This window comes from Lemur catta, chromosome 3 (assembly GCF_020740605.2).
Source record: "Lemur catta isolate mLemCat1 chromosome 3, mLemCat1.pri, whole genome shotgun sequence".
NCBI lineage: Eukaryota > Metazoa > Chordata > Mammalia > Primates > Lemuridae > Lemur > Lemur catta.
Genome location: NC_059130.1, coordinates 26824658 through 26846731, shown reverse-complemented (window position 1 = coordinate 26846731; position 22074 = coordinate 26824658). Strand labels below are relative to the sequence as shown.

At 43.3% G+C, this 22074-nt stretch overlaps 1 protein-coding gene across 1 annotated transcript; it reads right to left on the bottom strand.

The window, feature by feature from the left end:
• Positions 1-10090: 10090 nt before the first annotated feature.
• Positions 10091-11116, bottom strand: C3H1orf68 (chromosome 3 C1orf68 homolog). Its single transcript, XM_045546338.1, has one exon. The coding sequence runs from the start codon at positions 11114-11116 to the stop codon at positions 10244-10246; it is 873 nt and encodes a 290-aa protein (XP_045402294.1). The 3' UTR covers positions 10091-10243.
• Positions 11117-22074: the final 10958 nt, after the last annotated feature.

Below are 22074 nucleotides of genomic sequence, written 5' to 3'. Positions count from 1 at the left end.
TTCCACATCTACATGATTGACACCATGAATATCCACCACTTAGAGGGAGGGTCCACCTGCCACTCACAGGACCATGGGTGGCTTATGGCTCCCCTAAAACAACCACATCAGAGCACACTTTCAATCTTCTCATTTCCCCACAAAGATGACACAGAGCATTAGCATGGGACTCATGTTATCACAAAGCTGAGCTACCTTTCACTCTGGCCTGTTTCTTGCACAGACTCCAAGACATCTGTTTTCTACATGGGAGATAGGACTGGAAAGGGAAGGAAAAGAGATTGCATGAATTAGAGATGAAAATAGTCATCAAAAAAGGGGAGACAGACAAAGAAAACACAACCATTCAATGCCTAGAGTGGCCCAGATAGTCTACATATATTACTTAATTTATTCCTTAAAATAACACTACAAGGCTGTTAATAATGTTTCTATTTCATGAATGAATAAATGAAGACCCAAAGAAGCTAAAATATCTTGTCTAAGTAGGTGGTAGAAGTGAAGCTGTAGTTCTAGAAACCATTGACTCCAAAGCTTGTACTCTTTCCACTGTGCCACACTGCGGAGAATTTAGCAGCGTAAACTTTATACAGTGTATTTTATATTATAAAGGGATTGGCATTAGGATTGTTGGAATTGAGAGGATACCTGTCAGCCACGTTTTGTGGGGAATTTTGATTATTTATAATTGAGTTGAATAATGGGAAAGCACCTAGCCAATGTACAGCACGAAATGGATACTCATTGGTTTTTACTTGCATCTCTGCGAAGCATTAATACATATTCTCACAGCTGAGTTATGAAATGGCTCCATCAAACATCCCATGGCCCAGAAACAGGCCAGGAATGTGGACTTGCACAATGATTAGAAGGTCACGGGCGTTAGAAACATGTAGATTCTTTTTCTTATCTTCATTGAGAAAGTAGCTCAGATCTTTAAAGATGCAGTGCTTTCTGACTCCTTCCTTAGTGATATGAAAGATGGAACTGCTGGAAATAGAAATGTTCTCTCTGGGAAAATACTTCACAGTTGTGTGTTTAATGCAACAGTAGCGTGTGCACGTACACACACACACTCACATACATACACAGAGTAGGGGTCTATAATCAAATTAGTTTAGGGGATATGAGGTTTTATAAAGTAAAACTGCATTCTCCGCATCAAGACTTTTGAGATCCTTTATTATGTAATCACATGCATGACTAGTCACAAAGGTCATTGTAATGTAATGTTTCAAACGATGTATTGTTTCCTGTCTTACTGGAAAATAGGAACCTTTGTGTGTGCATGCATGTGTCTGTGTGTGTGTGTGGTGAATTTGTGAATTTTATGGGACTTGTGTTCTGAGGAACAAAACTTGAAAGACCCTGATCTAACCTTTAGGTTCCAATAATGGTGGGTCATATTATTTAGATAAACGGTCCTACTAAAAACAAAATGATTAAGATATATATATATATGTGTATATATATATATATATATACACATATATATATACACACACACACATATATACTTACTTTCCTATGTGTGTGCACGTGTGTCTAGTCACGAATAGGAATCATCAGGCAAAAACTAAAGAGGAAATGAGAGAAAATAGGAACTACAGAGGTTAGTGGAGTAAGCTGCTTTTGCCCGAAGGGTAAAATCAATATCCTGAGCCTTCTTTTGGTGCCCTTGCTCGATGAGGACTGAAGACAGAACCCACTTCCCCGACAAGGTGAGAAGTCTGATAGGAAATGTCCCAGAGTTAGCTGGGCTCACCGTCAGGGTGAGGCCGCACAGACTCTCTGCTGTGCTCCAGACACCCCCCAGCCATGTACTTTGTAAGAAGTGTTCCTAGAACAGGAGACTCTCTGGTTTCCAGCAGACACAAGCACAAATTGTCTCTGAGAGGAGGCACTGGTGCCCTGGGCTTCCAGTGATCCCCACAAGTACATTTCAGGTAAGTGACCCTTCCCTGCCCCTCCTTGGCTGAAGTGCTGTTCATCTCTGGCTTAAATTTCATAACAGGCTTGTCATAGGTTGCCTTGACCCTAGCCTCCCCTTCCAACATACATTGAGCATCTTCCCTGTGCTTTTCCAAAATGTCTTATTTACTGTATTTATCATTTTACTTTGTTGTTTGACATGCTGGTTCAATCAGAAGACTGAACTCCTCAAGGGCAGAGACCATGTCTTCTTCCCCTCAGGGTTCCCCACACACTGCACTGAATACAGAGTATGTGTTCAATGCGTGTTTATTCAGTGAATGAACAAACCTTCCCTGGATGGGTGCTGAAGGGGAGCGTTCCAGTGTGAGGTAAGGCAGGTAACTCCTAAGATGTAAGACCAAAATCCACTTCTACGTGGCTTTCCCCAGCCCTCTGGGTTTATCCCCAGCCCAGAAGCCCCCAACCCTGGGATGAGGCAAGCCATGCTTTGGGAAGTCTGTGGTGGAAGAAACAGGCTTACTCTGAAGAGCTTTTGCAATATGAATGGAGGAACATGAGACTCAAGAGGTACAAGGAACAGAAAGATGAAGAAAACAGAAGGACATACTGGAAGAAACCAGGGCCATCAACTGTCACTGACATGAGAATGGGGTCTGCGTACAAAACTGCTCTGGGTCCTGCCTGATCACATACTGCTCATTGGTATCAATTCACTTAACTTCTCTGAACCTGGGTTTCCTCGTCTGTTACAATGGAGCAATAACAATATTAATATTTCTTTTACTATTGCATATGGCCTCTTTTTAAAAATGAGCAAACTTAAAACTGTACTATAATTCAAAAAGAGCATGTGAACTAGATTTTACTTTGAAGTCTTTAGTTATTATTAGTAGTATTTAAAAGGAGACCTGGAGAGCAAAGGAAACACGAAATAAAGAGAAGTTGAAGACAAAAGACCATCCGTATGATAGCAAGCAGATTCCCAAGTGTCACGAAGGCACAGAAGCCCTCCGTTTATGGGAATCAGCGTCTAGAGTAGAGAGCAGAACCACATACTGGTTAAGAACGAAGGCTGTGATGTAAGGTTGGGTTACAATCTGAACTACTGTTAGTGTGACTTTAGGCACAGTATTTAACCTTAGGAGGCTCACTATCCTTAGCTGTAAAATGATGATAAAATTGTGTCTACCTCTTGGATAATAATCAGACTGTCGCTCTTCCAATCAGAGTGCATTAGCCATTTGCCATCTGCCAGACATTGCTCCTGGCACAGGGGGCACAAATGATGAAGACGATCCCTTACCTCAAGGTGCTTCCATTCTAACAGGAAAATCAGAACAATAATAGAATGAATATGTAGTATAGTATTATGTAGTAGAACAGTGCAGGAAGAAAAATGAAGCAGGGTAGGGTGAGGAGTGGGGCACAGCGCTTCCTGAGTCAGGGTGGTGGAGGTGGGGTGCTTGGCACTGTGACAGCTCATTGAGCAGTAGATTGTATTGAGCTTGACATTTTCCTGTTCGAGAAATCCACAGAAGCTAAACCCATGGTCTTTGCTGGTGTTCCCTGGGTAATCTGACTGGATTCACACAATGCAGGGCATCCCCATGGGATAGACACAAGATCTACAACAAGAATATATTGAGTGCTACCCTGTGCATGGTTCTGGGGACATCATAGCAAGTAAGATCTAGTTCTCAGCTCTTACCAAATGCCCAGTCTAGCAGGTTAAGATAAACAGGGCTCCAAGCAGGACATCCATGTGAGCTGAGCATGAGGGCTGGCCACAAGTCTCTCTGAGAATATGACTCACTGCCTGCCTTTATCAGCCCTTTGGTGCCGTGCATACTATTCCTCCTCCTCTCTTTCCCCCTGCAGCCCAGCCCACCCAACGCCCATCTGTCTCACGCAGCAGACATGCTAATCAGGCCATTGACTGCCATCAACTGGGTGGAGATGCTTACACCGATGACAAGGAATGATATCTGATTATGACATTTTCACAAGCCAACTGCTGTCTGAGGACTTGCTCTAGATTCCCACTTGACAAGCGCTGACTCCAATGGAGGAGCTACTATCTGAGTGCCCTACTTCCTTTGCCCCTTTATGGAATATGGTGGTTATCTGTCAAACCACTACCCTATTTCAGTATCTTAGGAAGATGCTCTCTCTGAGCTTTGAGGGAGATTTAAACAATTGGGGGTATAGACTATTAGAGCTAGAAAAGGCTCTTAGTGATGGTCTCATCCAATTTCTGTATTTTACAGAGGAGGAAACTGAGGCCCAAAGAGGTGAAGTGGCTTATTCAATGTTGTGCAAGGAATTTGTGGCAGAGCTGGGATAAGAACAGAGGTAGAAGAAGCTGGGAGACAATAGTCACTTGTAATGTCAGTCACTCGTTTCACATTTTCACAATTTTATCTATAATAAATACCTTCTCTCATTCCATCCTAGTAGAGAACCAAAAATTTCAAACCGTAAGAACCTCCTTAGTACTTTTCATCTAATACAATTGTTACCCTCTTAGTCTCTAAGTTGTCTTTCATATTTACTGACACAGCCCCTTCCACCAGGAATAGGAAAATGGCTTAACATATTGTGCACCTGCTATGCGTTAGGCACTACTGTAGGCAGTTTTATGAGACACAGTCTCTCTGAGTAGAGAGACCATATGACTTGTCTGGAGTCATAGGGTCTGTAAGCACATCTGTCTGACTCAGAAGTCTAGATCTGACCACGTCACTAGCTATCGTGCTAACTGTTGTCCTCCCAAACCTGCCAGGTAGTTTGGATCAGACATCCATTGAAACATCATATGTATGTAAAGTGGCTAGTTCATTGCCCAGCACATTGTAGGCTCTCAATAAATGAAAGGAAATCCTCTGTCTTTCCTTTTAGGTGTCAAGAATAAACAGATTTGAGGCTAGGCATGGTGGCTCATGCCTGTAATCCCAGCACTTTGGGAGGTTGAGGTGGCCGGATCACTTGAGGCCAAGAGTTTGAGACCAGCCTGGGCAACATAGCAAGACCTCTGTCTCTACAAAAAATAATTAAAAAATAAATTAGCAGGATGTGGCAGTGTGCACCTGTAGTCCCAGCTACTTGGGAGGCTGAGGCTTGAGCCCTGAATTGCTTGAGCTCTGTGGTTGAGCTTACAATGCACTATGTTAGTGCCACTGAACTTCAGCCTGGGTGGCAGAGTGAGATCTTGTCTCAAAACAAACAAACAAACAGAATAAATAGATTTGGGTCATTTTTCTTACGGATATTTAATGATATTGACTATACATTCATATATGATATATGTATATGTGTAAGATGCAAAATTTTTGATGAATATGATTATATTTAATTTATTAGTTTTAGGAAATATTACAAAGTATACATTAGCCTTACTTGTCAGAAATTTTGGTAGAGGTATTTTGCTGAAGAGAAAACATCATAAAAACTATCCTATCCAGGCAACTGGACTTAAGGATTCTATTCAGTAGATTTTTCTATTCCAGAAAAATTGTGGGAAAGCAGATTTATAGTAGATCCTAGGATAGCAGCATCTCAGCCTGTTCAAGGAAACCCTTCCTAGTTTCCCAGGGGTTTGGTTCCATATTCTGGACCTACTATTTTTTCTAAATTATTCATAGTTAAGCGTCCAATAAATACTGTAAAGGGACCAATAGCCAGGAAATCTGGATTATTTTACATAAGAAATAGTGCATCAAGATTTCTTGAGTTGTAAACACAGGATGTGGTAGAACTTTTGGTAAACGTCAAAATGTCTTGTGACTGAATATTCTGAAGGCCACATTTCTAACCCATCACTTTTAGAAATGAGAGAGTCAGTAGTGTGAAAGTCCCTGTACCAGGAGGCAAAGGTCACCTAATGCTGGCTTTTGGAGGCACCTTATTGATAATTTGGCCCAATCTGCCATTTTACAGACCTGAAAACTAGACCCAGTGTGGGGGAGTTATGGGTGGCCAAGCTAGGAGAGAACCAGGTAAACTATCAGGCAATTGTTTTAGATTATCCTTCATATGCTCTAAAAATATGAATTTCTTTCTGCAGAGAAAAGTAAACTTTAAAAGGCACAGAGGCAAAAGCTGCTGGGATACCAGGCTTATGCTGCCCCTAGCAGTGCCCAAGGGGCTCCTGCCCTTGTCTTGCACTCTCCCTGCCAGCCCCTTACACTTTTCAGCCTTCCTTTCCCCCGAGAGCCTTGCCCGTATTCTTGCTTCTGCATGGAGAAGTCTTCCCTCACAGCTCTGTTGTTAACTCCTGCTCAAACTGGTGGTCAAGCTGCACTTTCTCAGGGAAGTCATTTCTGATTTCTCTGCCCAGGCAAAATTTGCATATTACAGGGTACTCATAGATCCATTTGTTTATTGGATTATTTGATCGTTTACTCTCTCTGTCTGGTGTAAAGTCCAAAATAGTAGAGATGGTGCCTGGAACAAACCAGAAGTTCAGTAACTATTTATTAGATGCACGAATGATAATCTGACATAAAAGTTGCTTATACGCTGTCCAGACTGGCCAGGTTTGTGAGGGCTTCTCAAGCCCTGGTCTCAGGCTGCTCAGTGTCCTGCAGCCTGTGTAAGAGGGAGGTCCCCACTGCCATGTGTTGGGTTCACTGGGACATGCTCCCGGACACTCGCCTGGTTGCCTTGGGAGCCTAGACCCCTGGGCTCACACTGCTTCTCTTTACACAGCAGCCTAACACACGAGCTCTTCTGAAGGTTATAGAAAGCTATTTCTGTTCTAATTCATCTCACGTTTCCAAACTCGGTCCCCTACTTCATGGGGATCAGGGACTTTGTTTTCAAAATGACATTAACTTTCTGGGATCTAGGTGGTCATTATACAAGTGTGTCCATTGAGTTATACACTTATAATTTGTGCACTTTTCTGGAAGTATGTTCTATTCCAATACAAAACTTGAAAACATTTGAAAAAACCTTAATAGCAAATCATAATAATAATAAAAGAAACATACAGAGCAGAGAGAGAAACACAGAAGAGAGAGACAGAGAGAGAAATCAACAAGAACCATGATACGGGATGAGGAGATGAATCATTGACTAGCCACACTAAGAAATATTATTAAACAGACAACAAAGTGAACAGGGTACAATTATATGCACTTACCAAAGTGCACGTTCAACATTCACTTGTTACAGCTATTCATAGAGCAATATATATTGTTGAGTATATATTGTTAAGACAGGAATCAGACAGTCTGCAGGCAGTTAGGACAGGGATCAGAAGGGGAAAGCCCACAGGATAAGAAAGTTGCAAGAATGTGAATTTGCTTAGCTAAGATAAACATAACCCATAGGGACTCTTCAGTGATTTTTACTTTAGTCCTAACATTTTTTTTTTTTTCAGACAGAGTCTCACTCTGTTCCCTGGGCTAGAGTACCGTGCTGTCAGCCTCGCTTACAGCAACCTCAAACTCCTGGGCTCAAGCAATCCTTCTGCCTCAGCCTCCTGAGTATCTGGGACTACAGGCATGTGCCCCCATGCCCGGCTAATTTTTTCTATATATATATTTTAGTTGTCCATATAATTTCTTTCTATTTTTAGTAGAGACGGGGTCTTGTTCTTGCTCAGGCTGGTCTCGAACTCCCCACCTTGAGCGATCTACCCGCCTCGGCCTCCCAGAGTGCTAGGATTACAGGCGTGAACCACTGCACCCAGCCTAGTCTTAACATTTTTATCTATGGTAAAAAGAGGAGATTCCTTTAACTAGGGCATTCGCAAGTTGAGGCCATCCTGTCCCTAAATGAACTACGTTCATTTACATAGCAAAAATCACACCCACCAGCACCATGACAGTTTACAAATGCCATGGCAACTCCCAGAAGTTACCCCATAAGGTCAAGAAAAAGTAGGGTTCCCTGTTCTAGGAACTCTTCACTCTTTTCCCAGAAAATTCATGAATATTCTGCCCCCAGTTTTGCATAGCATATTTAATATAAAAGAATAGATCTTAATCCTGGAGTGACATCATTCCCTCTTGGATCAGTCTGCTCTTTTGCCTTTCCTTGTACTCTGCTTTCAATAAACCTCTCTGCTTTTGCTCATATCTTCTGTCTGAACTCTTTTCTCTCACTCATGCCGCTGTGCTTAAATTCCTTCTTGCGTGGAAGGCAAGAATCCTCTCTGTTGTTGGGCAGTGGTCCACCCCAGTATCATAGTGATCCTATATAATAAAAAAAGAAAAGTCTATGATATGCAATCACTTGAGATTTATTAATGTGTGAGTGTTTGCTCCCTGTCTTTTCTTTCCACTTACACTCCCTATTAAAGAAAATTATGTTTTTGCCTTTTAAGCTTTATACTTCATTTGCTCCCTCCTACACAAAATCAATAGATTGGGCTGGAGAGAGAGTTAGAACAGCTGGAGAGAAGAGGAGAGGTTTTTGCTCCCCGGTCAATTCCTCTGGAACAGAGAATGCCAAGATTGGCTAAATACAAAGAAAATTAACAAGGGAACCAGAAAGATGAGAACTATCTACGTAACCAGGACTGGACCCAGTGGGATGGGAGAGAAAAGGAGAGTGAGCAAAGGGAGAAAGAGATCGAAGGAGCCACAACGTCTGGATGTTGGAGAACATTTGGAGAGCTTAGTGAGAGGCTGCTGAGTGGCTGTGGAATATGGGAGAACTGAAGAGAATAGAAGTGGGATTTTTAGAAGTATATAATGGCTTATCAAGAGAATTTCCTACAATATTTCATAGTACATCAGTGCTGGGCTGGGCTTTTTGGATACCATTCTCTGCAGAGACTAGGCCACAGGAAGCTTCAGGAATTATTTAGCTCTGTGTTTTTTATGTATAAGCAATACCTAGACAAAGGTCTAGATGGATATAATCCAAACTGAGTAGAGTCATCCCTGGAAAAGAGTGTGGAATTGGAAGTTGGCAGGTAACTTTTAATTTTTACCCATAAACTTCTGTGCTATTAACATTTTTACGTAGCTCATGCTACTTATGCAATATTTAAATGGTAAGTACAGAGAAGCATCACATGCTCATGTTAATTGCAGAATAGGCAGCACTCCATCTGCCTGCATTGCAGGGGCCGCTTGGTGGTACAAAAGGAAGGTATGGTTGTAGGCAAAGCTGTTCCAACTCTGAGTGGGAGTCCAGTGACTGGGCTGCAAGTTTAGGGGTCTGGATGGAGACATGGAGGATGATTTTTGGAGCTACAGGTATTTATACATTCAAAGACAGCAGAGTAGTGCAGATGATATTCTGCTAGTATCCCAGGGTGAATCACCAGAGATTGCTTAGAAGCAAACACACTATTCCCTGCTCTTGTTCATCATTTGTTTATGTATTCATTTATGCATTCACCAGACATATTGTGGTCTATGTACCAGGCCTTGTAGGGTTGTTTTGAATAGTCATTATCACTCTAGCTTTTTGTTTTAATGTATGTGTTTTAGAGACTCTAGTTACCCCAGACTCTCCAGAGCCAGCCAAGAAATGGAGAAGGAAGTGCTAATGAGGATGGTTGATTGGCCTGGGGCCTGGTTGCTGCTCCCACAAGGTTCACCTTCCTCTTGGAGATCCCTCACTTCCTCCCAGGGCCGACCTGGGGAATATCTACCCACTTTAGGGGAATGCCGGCCTCTTCCCTCAGGCCTTTGCCCTATGTTTTCAGGAGGGCAAGCCTATCAGATAAGAAAATGTAATCCATAAAGTCCACCGTGGATTCAAGCCACTTGTATAGCAGCAGGGACATCAGCCAGCAGATATGATTCTCTATCCCTTCAACATCCCAGAGGATAAACTCTGAGTTTACATACAGCAATCACGCTATCATGAGGGCCTCATCATGGCCAAAGCCTCTCCGCAAATTAATCAGAGGGCAGGAAAGAAGCAGCCCTCAACCCCTAAATCTCCTCCTCATATGCTGCTGACTTACATGGGGAAGTTTATTCACAACATTCTAGAAAGCATGGGATCCCAGGCTAGGATTTCACCAGCTCAGTCTGCTTGTTCATGTTCACGCAGATTTTTTTCTCCAGTTGAGAAACAAGAGCAGAACAGTGTCTGATAAAATAGCATAAACACAGACCAAAGAAATAGACAGGAAGTTACCATGAATTGCATTCAGAGCTTTATTCTTGCCAAAGTTTGGAGGTTGCGCTAACTCTGGCAGGCTGCCTTGGTAAAGAAGCAAAGCACAGAGGTGAAGCAATGAGGTTCTACGTCAGTGGGAATCACAGAGGGGCCTGAGGCTGGTGGATGTACCAGAAAGCATAGCAGGACAGTGAATTCTGGAGCGGGGCTGTCCTGTGTTTTAACAACAGCAGTCGTCCTCATCGTCACAGCACGCAGGACCTCGGGACCTCATGGGGATAATTCCCAAACAGCAGCACCCGGAGCCACAGCCCCCAGAGCTGCCACACCCGGAGCCACAGCCCCCAAAACTGCAGCCTCCGGAGCTGCAGCACCCGGTACTCTCACAGCAACCAGACGATCCTGTGTTGCAATTCTGGGGCCGCTGGATCCAGCGTCTCAGGGGACTCACCCCGAAGGTCCGGGGAGCCAGGCAGCAGTAGCTGGTGGAACAAGGTGCCGAGCATGGGTCAGGGGCACAGGACTGGGCGGCTGAGCCACCTGCAGAAGCTTGAACATAGGAGCTCTGGGAAGGAGAAGGATACTGAACATAATATGTCTGGGTCTGGCAGGGAGCTGGACATTTGACGTAGGTCGTCTGACATGGAGGTGGACACTTCACGTATGTCTGGCAGGGAGCTGGGCATTTCACATACGTAGTCTGGCATGGAGGTGGGCACTTCACATATGTCTGGCATGGAGGTGGGCACTTCACGTAGGTCTGGCAGGGAGCTGGGCATTTCACATAGGTTGTCTGGCACGGAACTGGGCATTTCACATAAGTTTTAGTCTGGCAAGGAGCTGGGCACTTTACATAGGTTTGAGGCTGGCATGGAACTTGGTACTTCACATAGGTTTGAGTGGAGGCTGGAGCAGGGCCTACGGCGAGACCTGGAGCAGCGAGGCCTGGAGCAGGGCCTGTCACAGAGACGATTTGGGTCTGGCTTGGAGCTGGGACTCTCACCGAGGCACCTTTGGTACTTTGCACAGCCCCCAGTCCCGAACCTTTCACACAAGATGGAAAGAATTGTGGCTGCTTCTGCTGGTCACACATTTTTCTGGGGCTTTGCAAAATCTGAGAAGAGAGATTTCATCAGAACTGTGAAACTAGGAAGGTTTCCAGGGAAACCTTTAGTATCCCCTTTGGACAGAGTGATTGGTAAGCAGTGGCCTTTTAGAGAAGGTCTTAGACACTCAGAGACTATATACCCGGCAGAAGGGTAGACTCAGAGTGAGGGACTCTAGGCTCACCTCTTATGGCTTTGGACAAGTCACTGGTCACCTCTGGGCCTCAGTCTCCACAGTGGGAAATGAAGAGCTTTAAACATTGAAGTCTGCATTTCTACCCAGCTCTCTAAGCTTCCTCTCGTCTTACTTACTTCAGTCTGCAATTGTGAATTAACTGGGGAAATTGCTGTTCCCCAGTTTGCTTCCCCCTGCCGCCAGTTCTCTGCCACTGATTCTCTCCAGGGTGGCTTTCCTTCTTCTTGCCTTCCAGGGAGACCCAGGGAAGGCAAATTTATGTCAATAGACCCTGAACCAACATGACCCTCAAGCTGTGCCTGACAGGGAGCAAAGAACAAGGCCAAGTCTGAGCAAGTTTCTAACCATTTGCTCCTTGGACCACCTAGTCCATCACTTCACCTCATTAGCACATGGACCCAAGAGAGGACTACACACCTGCTTTCAGAGGAGGGGTGGGGAGCTCAGTTCTCTGAAGCCCCTTCTCACACAGGGCTACCAGTTCATCTTGTACCTCCCTGCCTCCTCCCACACCCCAGGCTCCACGCTCCCACCAGCACTGCCATCCGCCTCCTTCAGTGGGTGTCCCCAGTGTCTAGTCCATACTTCCCCTTCACCCCACAGCTCTCCACCCCAACTGCACCTAGGCTGTGCTTCTTGCCATGTCCCTGTCTAGTTTAGAGACTTACCCTCTTTGCTGACAGGAGCAAGCAAGACTGGAAGAAGCCAGTGATCTGAGGAACTGGCAGTTGGGGAGACTTTTATAGGGCAGTAATGAGGCAATTTAATGGCATCTAAATGAAGCACCACCGATCACGAGGACAAGGGCTGGTGTTGCATTGGCAAGATTCCTCCCCAGTATGCCTGGCTCTTCAGTCAGAGGCAGGGCATGTCTCTGCTTGACATTGGGTTTTTCCCAAACACGAGATAAAGGATCCTGTTGCCTCCCTCAGGAAACAAGTCAATCTCCTTTTCCTAGAAGTTGTGAGTGATGCCTATGTGATCTGTCTCTAGTGAGGCTGTTTCTAGGTCACTTGGGTCTTCAAGGACTTGCCAAAGATATGATTAGATTCTCAATTTTTCATACACTATGCCCAAAGCTACACTGTGTCTTCCCAGCCTAAAGCAAGTGTCCTTTCTGAGGGTTTTCATGGTGGCTTCTACTGCTCTGGATGCTGAGCACAAAGAGTTTGGCCCAGTGGTCTCTGGCTTAATAGGGCACAAGGCTCCCAAGAAATGGTTTATTCTATGCACTATCAGGTTATTCTAAGGAAACTAGGTGGGCACTTGATTATCACAGACCCAAGGCTCCATGTCTAGACTCTCTCCTCAGGCTTCTCATGTCCTGTGACCTCCCCATCCTCACCTTCCTAGACCTCACTATCAAGCTTGGATCCCCCAAAACCCAGGATAGGGTGAATTCTAGCCAGAAGAACACTGTGTGATGGCAATAACAGTAGAATCTAACATTTAATTGAATACTTTTTATGCACCGAACAATTCACAAGGCAGATACATTTATAGGTGGATGCAGTTGAGGCTCCGAAAGACTAAGGGAGTTACCTGTTGTCAAAAAGCAAGTAAGTAGGGAAGCCACAACTCAGATGAAGGCAGTCTGCTTCCACAGACCATGATCTTATCACTACAATATGTTGCCTTTTATTTCTAAACATAGCATTGTCCTGGAATCCCTGCCTCCTGCCTTTTCCCTATGCAGTAGATGCAGAAAGAGAGGTGGAAATATTATCTACTGAGCATTTACTATGTGCCAAATACTGTCCTAGCCTCTTCACTTGTGTCATTTTATTTGTTCTTGAAAAACCCTGTGAGGTAGGCTTCATTAGCTCCATTTTTACAGAAGAGGAAACTGAGGCCAAGAGGTCTAACTATCTCAGCAAGGTCAGCCTGTCAGTAGTAATAGAGGATATTTGAACCCAAGCCTACCTAGTTCCAGAGCCCATACTGTTCCCACTGGGCCTCGTTGGGTTGCCCACTGGGGAAGTTTGTCTTGAGTCTGATCCTAGCACTGGTTCCAAATCTCACTTCTTCAAATCAGCTAGCCCAGGCCCCACTGTGGCCATGTGGCTTCTTGGGTAAACCCTGCTACTGTATTTGTATATGATGAATCCTCATGTTTCCCCAGGACCCATAATCCCTAAGGCTCCCAAATAAACAAAGAAAATACAAATCCCCACTAGTTCACAAACTAGTTCAAGTCAAGCCTTGCAAAATCTCTGAACATTCTTCTATATCTCTCCAACGCCACCCCACAATGACCCCAGAGTCTGGTAACCACCAATATACTCCATTTCTATGAGATCAACTTTTATAGATTTCACATATGAGTGAGATCATGTGGTATGTCTTTCTGTGCCTGGCTTATTTTGCTTAGCATAATATCTTCCAGGTTCATCCATTTTGTTGCAAATGACAAAATATCTTTTATTATGGCTTAATAATATTCAATTGGGTGTATATACACCACATTTTCTTTACCTATTCCTCCGTTGATGGACACTTAGGTTAATTCCGTATCTTGGCTATTGTGAATAATGCTGCAATAAAATGGAGGCACAGATATCCCTTTGATATATTGATTTCCTTTCTTTTGGACAAATACCCAGTAGTAGGATTGTTGGATCATATAGTAGTTCTATTTGTAGTTTTTTAAGAAACCTTCATACTGTTTTCCATAGTAACTGTATTAAATCCCCATCAACAGTATATAAGAGTTCTCTTTTCTCTGCATCATCACCAGCATTTGTCATATTGTATTTTTTTGATAATAGCCATTCTACCAGGAGTAAAGTGGTATCTCATTGTGGTTTTGATTATCATTTACCTTATTATTAGTATGTTGAGCATTTTTTTCATATACATGTTGATCATTTGCATGTCTTCTTTTGAAAAATGTCTGTTTAGGTCCTTTGCCCATATTTTTTGAAATGGAGTCTTGCTGTGTTGCCCAAGCCAGTCATGAATTCCTGGGCTCAAACAATTCTTCTACCTCAACCTCCCAATTAGCTGGGGCTACAGGTATATGCCACCATGCCCAGCTGCCCATGTTTCAATTTGGCTATTTGTTTTCTTGCTATTGAGTTGTTTAAGTTCCTTACACATTTTGGATATTAACCCCTTAGCAGATGTATAGGTTGCAAATATTTTCATCCATTCTATAGGTTGTCTCTTTACTCTGTTAATTGTTTCCTTTGCTATACAGCAGCTTTTTAGCTTGATGTAATCCCACTGGTCTATTTTTTTGTTGTTGTTTGTGCTTTTGAGATCATATCCAAAAAAATCATTGCCCAGAACAATGTCGTGGAGCTTTTCCCTATGTTTTCTTCTAGTAGTTTTACAATTTTGGATCTTACACTTACATTTTTAATCCATTTTACTTGATTTTTGTATATGGTATGAGATAAGGGTCTTATTTAAATCCTCTGCATGTGTATGTTCAGTTTTCCCAGGACCATTTATTGAAGAGACTGACCTTTCCCCATTTGTGTGTTCTTGGCCCCTTTGTCAAAGATCAGTTGACAGTATATGTGTGGATTAATTTCTGGATTTTATTGGTCTATGTGTCTGCTTTTCTTCCAGTACCATTTGTTTTATTATAGCTTTGTAGTATATTTTTAAGTCAAGTAAAGCAATTCCTCCCTGCACCTGAACAATTTGGAGGAATCAAGAAGGGGAGGTTCTGTCTCAGGATTAGAATGTGTCCTGATTCCTCCTGTCATTCCTACCTCTGATAGGCTTGTCACATTCTACAGCTGCCTCTATGAAACCCACCAGTCCTTCTCCCTAAAGGACAGGGGTAAGTGAGGAGGGATGTGTTTTCAGGACATTCCATTCCTGCTCTCCTAAGTGTCCCACCTCAGCTGATACCCAGGCCTGATTTTTTATAGAGGAAAGGGGAAAGGAACAATTCCTATTGGGGTTAGACACTTCACATAGGATAGCTTGTCAAATTTAGTCCTCACAGTGTCCCAAGCAAACAAATAAATAAATATATAACATACCTAAGCTCACACAGGTAGAAGTGGTAGAGCCAGAATTTGAACTCGGGTATAAGAGACTTGAAGTTTTATTGTTTTTCCACCACAACATACTGTTTCTGGTGTTAAAATCCATGATATTCTAGGAACCATACCTTTCAGTCACCTAACAGGCAATGATTACAAAGCCCTCTATATTATATGTAGGATGGGACAGCCCCACTTTATAAGGAAAAAAATGCCTAGAAGAGCAGCCATTTTAGGACATGTCAACAAAACAGGAGAGAGATATTTCCAGGCACCAATAGGAAGACCTGAGCTCCTGTCCTGATTTCACCACTGCACCAGCCTGTGATTCCACAGTGCTCTGCTGTCTCTAGGCCTTTTATCTTCCACCCTAAAGAGGTTAGATGAGGCCCCTTTTGGTATGACACTCTATGATTTGTAGGGGCCTATTCCTCAAAGGAAATGTATACTTCCAAAATTTAGCTTTTCATAGAGTTATTTCCACTAAACTATAACTTTCAAGAATTGGTTATTGTGGACATATTTACTGTATATCATCACAGGACCAGGGAAACACTGACTAAACAAATGAATGAATGAGTGAATGGATGGAGATGGCTTACATTGGCAGTACATCCCAGACCCATCTCCTTCCTCCACGTGGTGAGCCCTGTCCTGCCATTAGCCAAGATGTGCATGGCGTGCCATCTGTGAGGTCTGATTGGCTCATTTCCTGCTCTGTAGGGCCACGCTCTCACTAATGGGTATGACATCTGCAGATAGCACTAACATCCCTGGTGAGAGATACTGCATCCGTGTGCCACCAAAACAGGTGAGTGGGTTGTGCTCCACCCATTTTACAGGCTAGGAAGGCAAAGCATGGAGATGACTGGTACAAGTGCCAGGATGAGTCACAGGGCTATCCCCAAAGCTCCCAGAAACTCCCTCCCATTTATCTCTTTGGACACAAGCTCATAGAATCAGAGACTTGTGGATTCATGGAAAAATAGTCCAGTAAATGTACAGGCTAATAAGTGGAGAAAAGGATCTCCAAGGTGGAGGGTACTCAACAGGTCATGAGGTCTGTCCTCTGCCAGGACACAGGTGAACGACTGTGTCATCCAACCTAATGGGCTGTTCTTCTTAGGAAAATCTACTAGTCTTTAAAAGCTCTCTGTAGTCCCCCCAGTTAGCTTGTTTCAGGGTTTGCTATCTGGATAGTCAGAAACTGTGTACTAGATTATCTCTCAGATCCTTTATAGCACCAGCATCCATGAACCCTTAACTGTGTGTTTGAACCCGGGTCCCTTAGTGTGAAATCTTAGTGGCCAAGATTTCATCTCAGCCACACTCCCTGCCACAACCAGGGGATTAGAGGGGGAGGTGCCCAGAGAGACATGTTGCTCCCTGAGGACAGGGCCTGGGTCTCTTCTCACACTAGGAACTTGTCCTGATCAAGGCCTGGAGACACTCTAAAGGCAAAATCTGGGCCTTCCCTTTCCAGGGACAAGAAGTAGGACAAAGTAAGAAGCCACACATCCAGGAGAAGGAGGGCACAGGAATGTCAGTATTCAGTGAGAAATCTCTCTTTGTGTCTGAGACCAGTGATCCCTACCCTTGAATCCCATATCTATGTGTGTCCATGCTACAGGCTTTGCTCTGCGACTTGCACCAGAGATCTCCTGCACTATCATCCCTGCAACAATTGGCAGTTCCTCCTAGATTATCAGGAGATAATATTGTAGAGCCACAGAAGGGCTGGCAAGGCCCTTTGCAGGCACAGAGCTCTGCCCCTATATTGTATCTGAGGCCCACAGAGAAGGGAAGAAGCTTGTTCAGGTCATAGCCAGGTAGGGGCAGACTCTAGGCAGGATCTCTGAATCCCATTTGGGACATGTTCCATAACACACATGGACACTGGACAGGCTTGCTAGGGACCTCCTTCCCCCACCCCACCCCACAAACACGGAGACACAAGAAGAGCCAAGGAAAATCCTCTAAAGGGCATCAGCTATGGAGCAGAGAGTGTTTTCACATATGGGGCATTAACAAAGGATTCCCACTGTGTGCGTATGTGTGGGTCATCAAAACACAAGAATGTCAGCTCCACGTGGTTCAGAGTCTCACAGCTGTATTTGTGCCAGGGCTACAGGGCAAGACAGCACCAGAACCCTATTGGTTGCAGACACCAGGGAACACTAGTGCCAAATACTCCTCTTTATCCTGGAAGGGCTCACTGGGGATGGTTCCCTTGGACTTCTGCCAGCCTTGCCCTAGTCCATGTATTCCCTCATAATGCACACAAGGTAACCATTCCCTTAGATTTTCCTACCTCTTTGTAGAGGTGTTTAATTGTATTGGTTATATAAATTGTTTAATATTATTAATTGTTTAATACCACCACCTCCTGAAATTTTTAATGGAAACAGTCTTCTCATGTTTGCAGTTCAAGATGCAAAGGGATCCAGGAAACTTCCACATTCTCCTAATATATAGTGGGTTCTGCAAATACACCTCACTGGATCACATCCTCTCTCGACCCTCCCAACCATGTTGTCCATCGTTTCAATACAAATAGAATGTTCTGTCCTTTATCCCAACCTCTTCCAGGCCTCCACCCCAAGAACCAGCTCAACGCTCAGGAACTTCTCCTTTCAGAGAGAACTGGTGCTTGTCACAGCTCTGCTGATTCCTAGATGTATGATGTAAAAGTTCATCCTGGCACTTGCGTCACTCATCATCATGCTTTGCCTTCCTAGATACTTTCTTCCTTAGGTAATTTGCTGAATTTTCTGCATTTCAGTTTTCTCATCTGTAAAACTGAGACATTAGCTGCTGGGACTGCAAACTAGTACAACCTCTATGGAAAGTAATATGGAGATACTTCAAAGAGCTAAAAGTAGAACTACCACTTGATCCAGCAACCCCGTTACTGGGCATCTATCTACCCAAAGGAAAAAAAGACATCTACACTTTAATGTTTATAGCAGCAGAATTCACAATTGCAAAGGTGTGGAAACAACCCAAGTGCCCTCCAATACATGAGTAGATTAATAAAATGTGGTATATGTATACCATAGAGTACTACTCAGCCACAAAAAACAATGGTGATGTAACACCTCTTGTATTATCCTGGATAGAGCTGGAGCCCATTCTACTAAGTGAAGTATCAGAAGAATGGAAAAACAAGCACCACATATACTCACCATCAAATTGATATTAACTGATCAACACTTATGTGCACATATAGTGGTAACATTTATCAGGTGTCGGGCACGGTGGTGGGGGGAGGAGGGGATGGGTCTATTCAAACCTAATGGGTGTGGTGCACACCATATGGGGGATGGACACGCTTGAAGCTCTGACTCGGGTGGGGCAAAATCAGACATGTAACCTGAACATTTGTACCCCTGTAATATGCTGAAATAAAAATAAATAATTAATTAATTTTTAAAAATAGAGGATACATCTAAAATTGAAGAGGTTATTTTAGAATTCATGAAGCCTTCACAATTAAACTACAGACTTGACCTAATAGTATTCATTAAGTATAATATTTCTAATGAAGGAGTCCAAATAAAGGGAACACAATAGAATTTGAATATGTAGGCTCACATAAAGGGAAAGATTTTAAAACTTCTGAAAGTTTAGAAGTGGGGAAAAAGTTCTTTACAATCTATGAAACAAGTTATAGAAAAATAAAGAAATATTTAATATCACTCTTAAAAACAAAAGTCAGATCATGTCACTCTTTTGCTCAAAATATTCAAATCACTTCCCATTTTGTTCATAGTAAAAGCCAAAGTCCTTACAATGGTCTTTGAAGGGAGGCACAGACTGGACCCTATGCCCGTATTTTGCTGAACTCATGTCCTACCCTCACCCCCTCACTCTGTGCGGTTCGTCCAACACCCAGGCGCACTTCCATGTCGAGCCCTTTGCCCTTGCTGTTTCTCCATCCACAATATTCTCCCAGATGCCCACATGGCTAGTCTACTCACCTGTCTTTGCTCAAATGTGATCTTCATGAGGACTTTTGCCAGTGACCCTATTTAACATAATCCACACCAGCTGGCCTTCCCTGTCCCTCTCCCAAGCTTTATTTTTCTCCATGGGGTTTATAATCATCTAACACAATCATCCAAGAAACAATTAATTCGAGCTAAAACATGTGCCCAACATGTGAGTGCTAACTGAATGTTGGTTAGTTTTGCCGATATTGCTATCTACCATGTGCAATGGCTATGGTTATACTCAGGTATAAAAGGACACTCATAAGCTACAAGGCAGCTTTAAGAAGCCAGGGACCAGGGAAAAGTTGACATAGACTCAAATACAGATGTCCTTGCCCATCTGGTAAAAGTGCCAGTTCTAGGTCAGGCTCTTGATAAATGTCACCTAGAAACATTGTATGTCTACATTCCTATGTTGTGAAGTTACTTTTACTCATATCCAAATAGATCAAATCCTCTTTGCATATTTCTTCTTCACATATTTCTCTTCTCATCCATTCCTCCTTTGAAGACTCACCAGCTCTACCTCCACCTTGCTCAGAGCCTCCCTGGGCTCCCCAAAACTCTCACCTTGGTTATAGATCGAATTATGGACAAGTGAACAAGGTATCAGGAGAGTCAGGGTGGATGAGGAGCCAGACCCAGAGACACCTTTTCTATAGGAGACCCAGGGGACTCTAAGGTGAGCCAGGGACTTAGGAGAGGCTGGTGGCAGTGTTCCAACCAGAGCACGGGACAGGTAATTCCTAACATTCACCTGCCTCCTTGTTTTGTCTCCACTACGATCCTCCATCCATCTGCCATGGAGGCCATGGGACCTTCCAGCTGCCCTCTTCTGGGATCAGGGTTCCTGTCCAGGCTTTTGTCAAGATAGAGTCCCATGGACTAAGCTCTGGGACCAGGGTCTGTTTGCTCAGGTCACAGTGACCCTGTTCCTTCTAGCAGTATGTAGCATAGTCTACTGGAACTTCTGATCTGGGTCATCAGAGGATTTAAAGCAGATGTATAGCTGTGCAGGGACAAAAATACTAGATCAGGAGAGCACAGAGTCATTGTTCTTAATAAATTATCATTAAATTAAGGTTCATAACTATCTTAAGATAACTGCTAATAATTCATTTGTGCTGGCTAAAAGACAAAAGTCAGCCACTGAGTTGAGGGGCCACCACACATGAAAATACTGCAGTAAAGGTTAAAGGAAGTTAAATTTAGGTCCCTTCCTCCCACTCTGCTCACCCCCTCCAGGTGCTTCTTTCTCTCTGAGAGGCTGATCAGGGATGCTGTCCTGCATCGTGACTGTTAGAGGATAGAGGTGAAGACAGCAGTAACCCTAAGCACCCCACTTTCATGGTTTTCCCCTATCAATAAGGCCAAGTCAAGATGTCTGCCTCCAGGGGGTGCCTGAGTGCACAGAAATACCATGATGAGTCAACTTTTCATAAGTGCTTCCTGAGAATCCCAACCTGGGTGCCAATCCCATCCTTCCCCTCAGACTTGCTGCAGAGCACTTGGCCTTTGCTGTTGTTAGGACACATGGAGGTAGTAAAGTGGGTGTAAATGTATAAATTTTTATGTTGAAAGACACCCTTGTGACTCTTCCAAGAGTACTCGGGCACAGCTGGTGAAGTTTTAGTTCTGCTTCCAGATACCAGGCTTCTAGCCCTCTCTTCTAGAAGAGGAAGAGATAGCAGAAAATAGCAGTGAAGACACAGCAAAAACTAGTGGTTAAGAGTCCAGACTTGGAGCCCGGCTGCTTGAGTTTGATTCCCTACATACAGTAGCTGTATCACCTTGAGCTAGTTAACTAACTTCTCTGGTCCTTAGTTTCCCCATCTCTAAATGGAGATTATAATCATACCTTTTCCAGGGATTTTTATGAAAATAAGATGAATCGTATTTACAAAGTACTTAGAGCATCACCTGCTACTTCATGGTATGAAAGTATTTGATATAAGCATACCCAAATTGAATTGTAGTTTCCAATCTAATGTATTTTTCCCTAACTCCTGTATTTCTAGGTTAGCAACATACTTAAGTAAAGAACTCTATCACAGATGCCTTTGTCTACATACGTAACTAATGAGATAAAAGTAGAAGTCATTGAGTGAGGCTTTGGTAGAGCTCTTTAAGAAGGACCTGTCCTTCATCCTTTCTGATTTGGATGCTTTTTATTTCTTTTGCTTGCCTAATTGCTGTGGCTACATCTTCCAGTACGATGTTGACTAAAAGTGGAGAGAGTGAGTATCTTTGTCTTTTTCCTGATCTTAGAGGAAATGCTTTCAGCTTTTCAGCATTAAGTATGATATTGATATTGGCTGTGACTGGTCAAATATGGCCTTTATTGTGTTGAGGTGTGTTCCTTCTACACCTAAATTTGTTCAGAGTTTTTTTTTTCTTTTTTCTTTTTACCATGAAAGGTTGTTGAATTTTGTCAAATGTTCTGCATCTATTGAGATGATCATATGATTTTTATCCTTCATTCTGTTAATGTGGTGTACCACATTGATTGATTTGTGTATGTTGATTTTTTGTCAATTATACCTCAATGAAGGTAGGGTAAAAAAAAAAAAAGACCTGTCCTGTTTCCTTTTCCATTTCTTCCTACTTATAAGAGAGACATGAGAGTTGAATCTTAATCAGCCATCTTGTTTCATGAATCATCCAGCACTAAGGATGGGGAGGCAGAAAGATGGAAGGAGCCAGACACACACACACACACACACTGATTATAAAACTAATAAACCTGCAAGAACTTG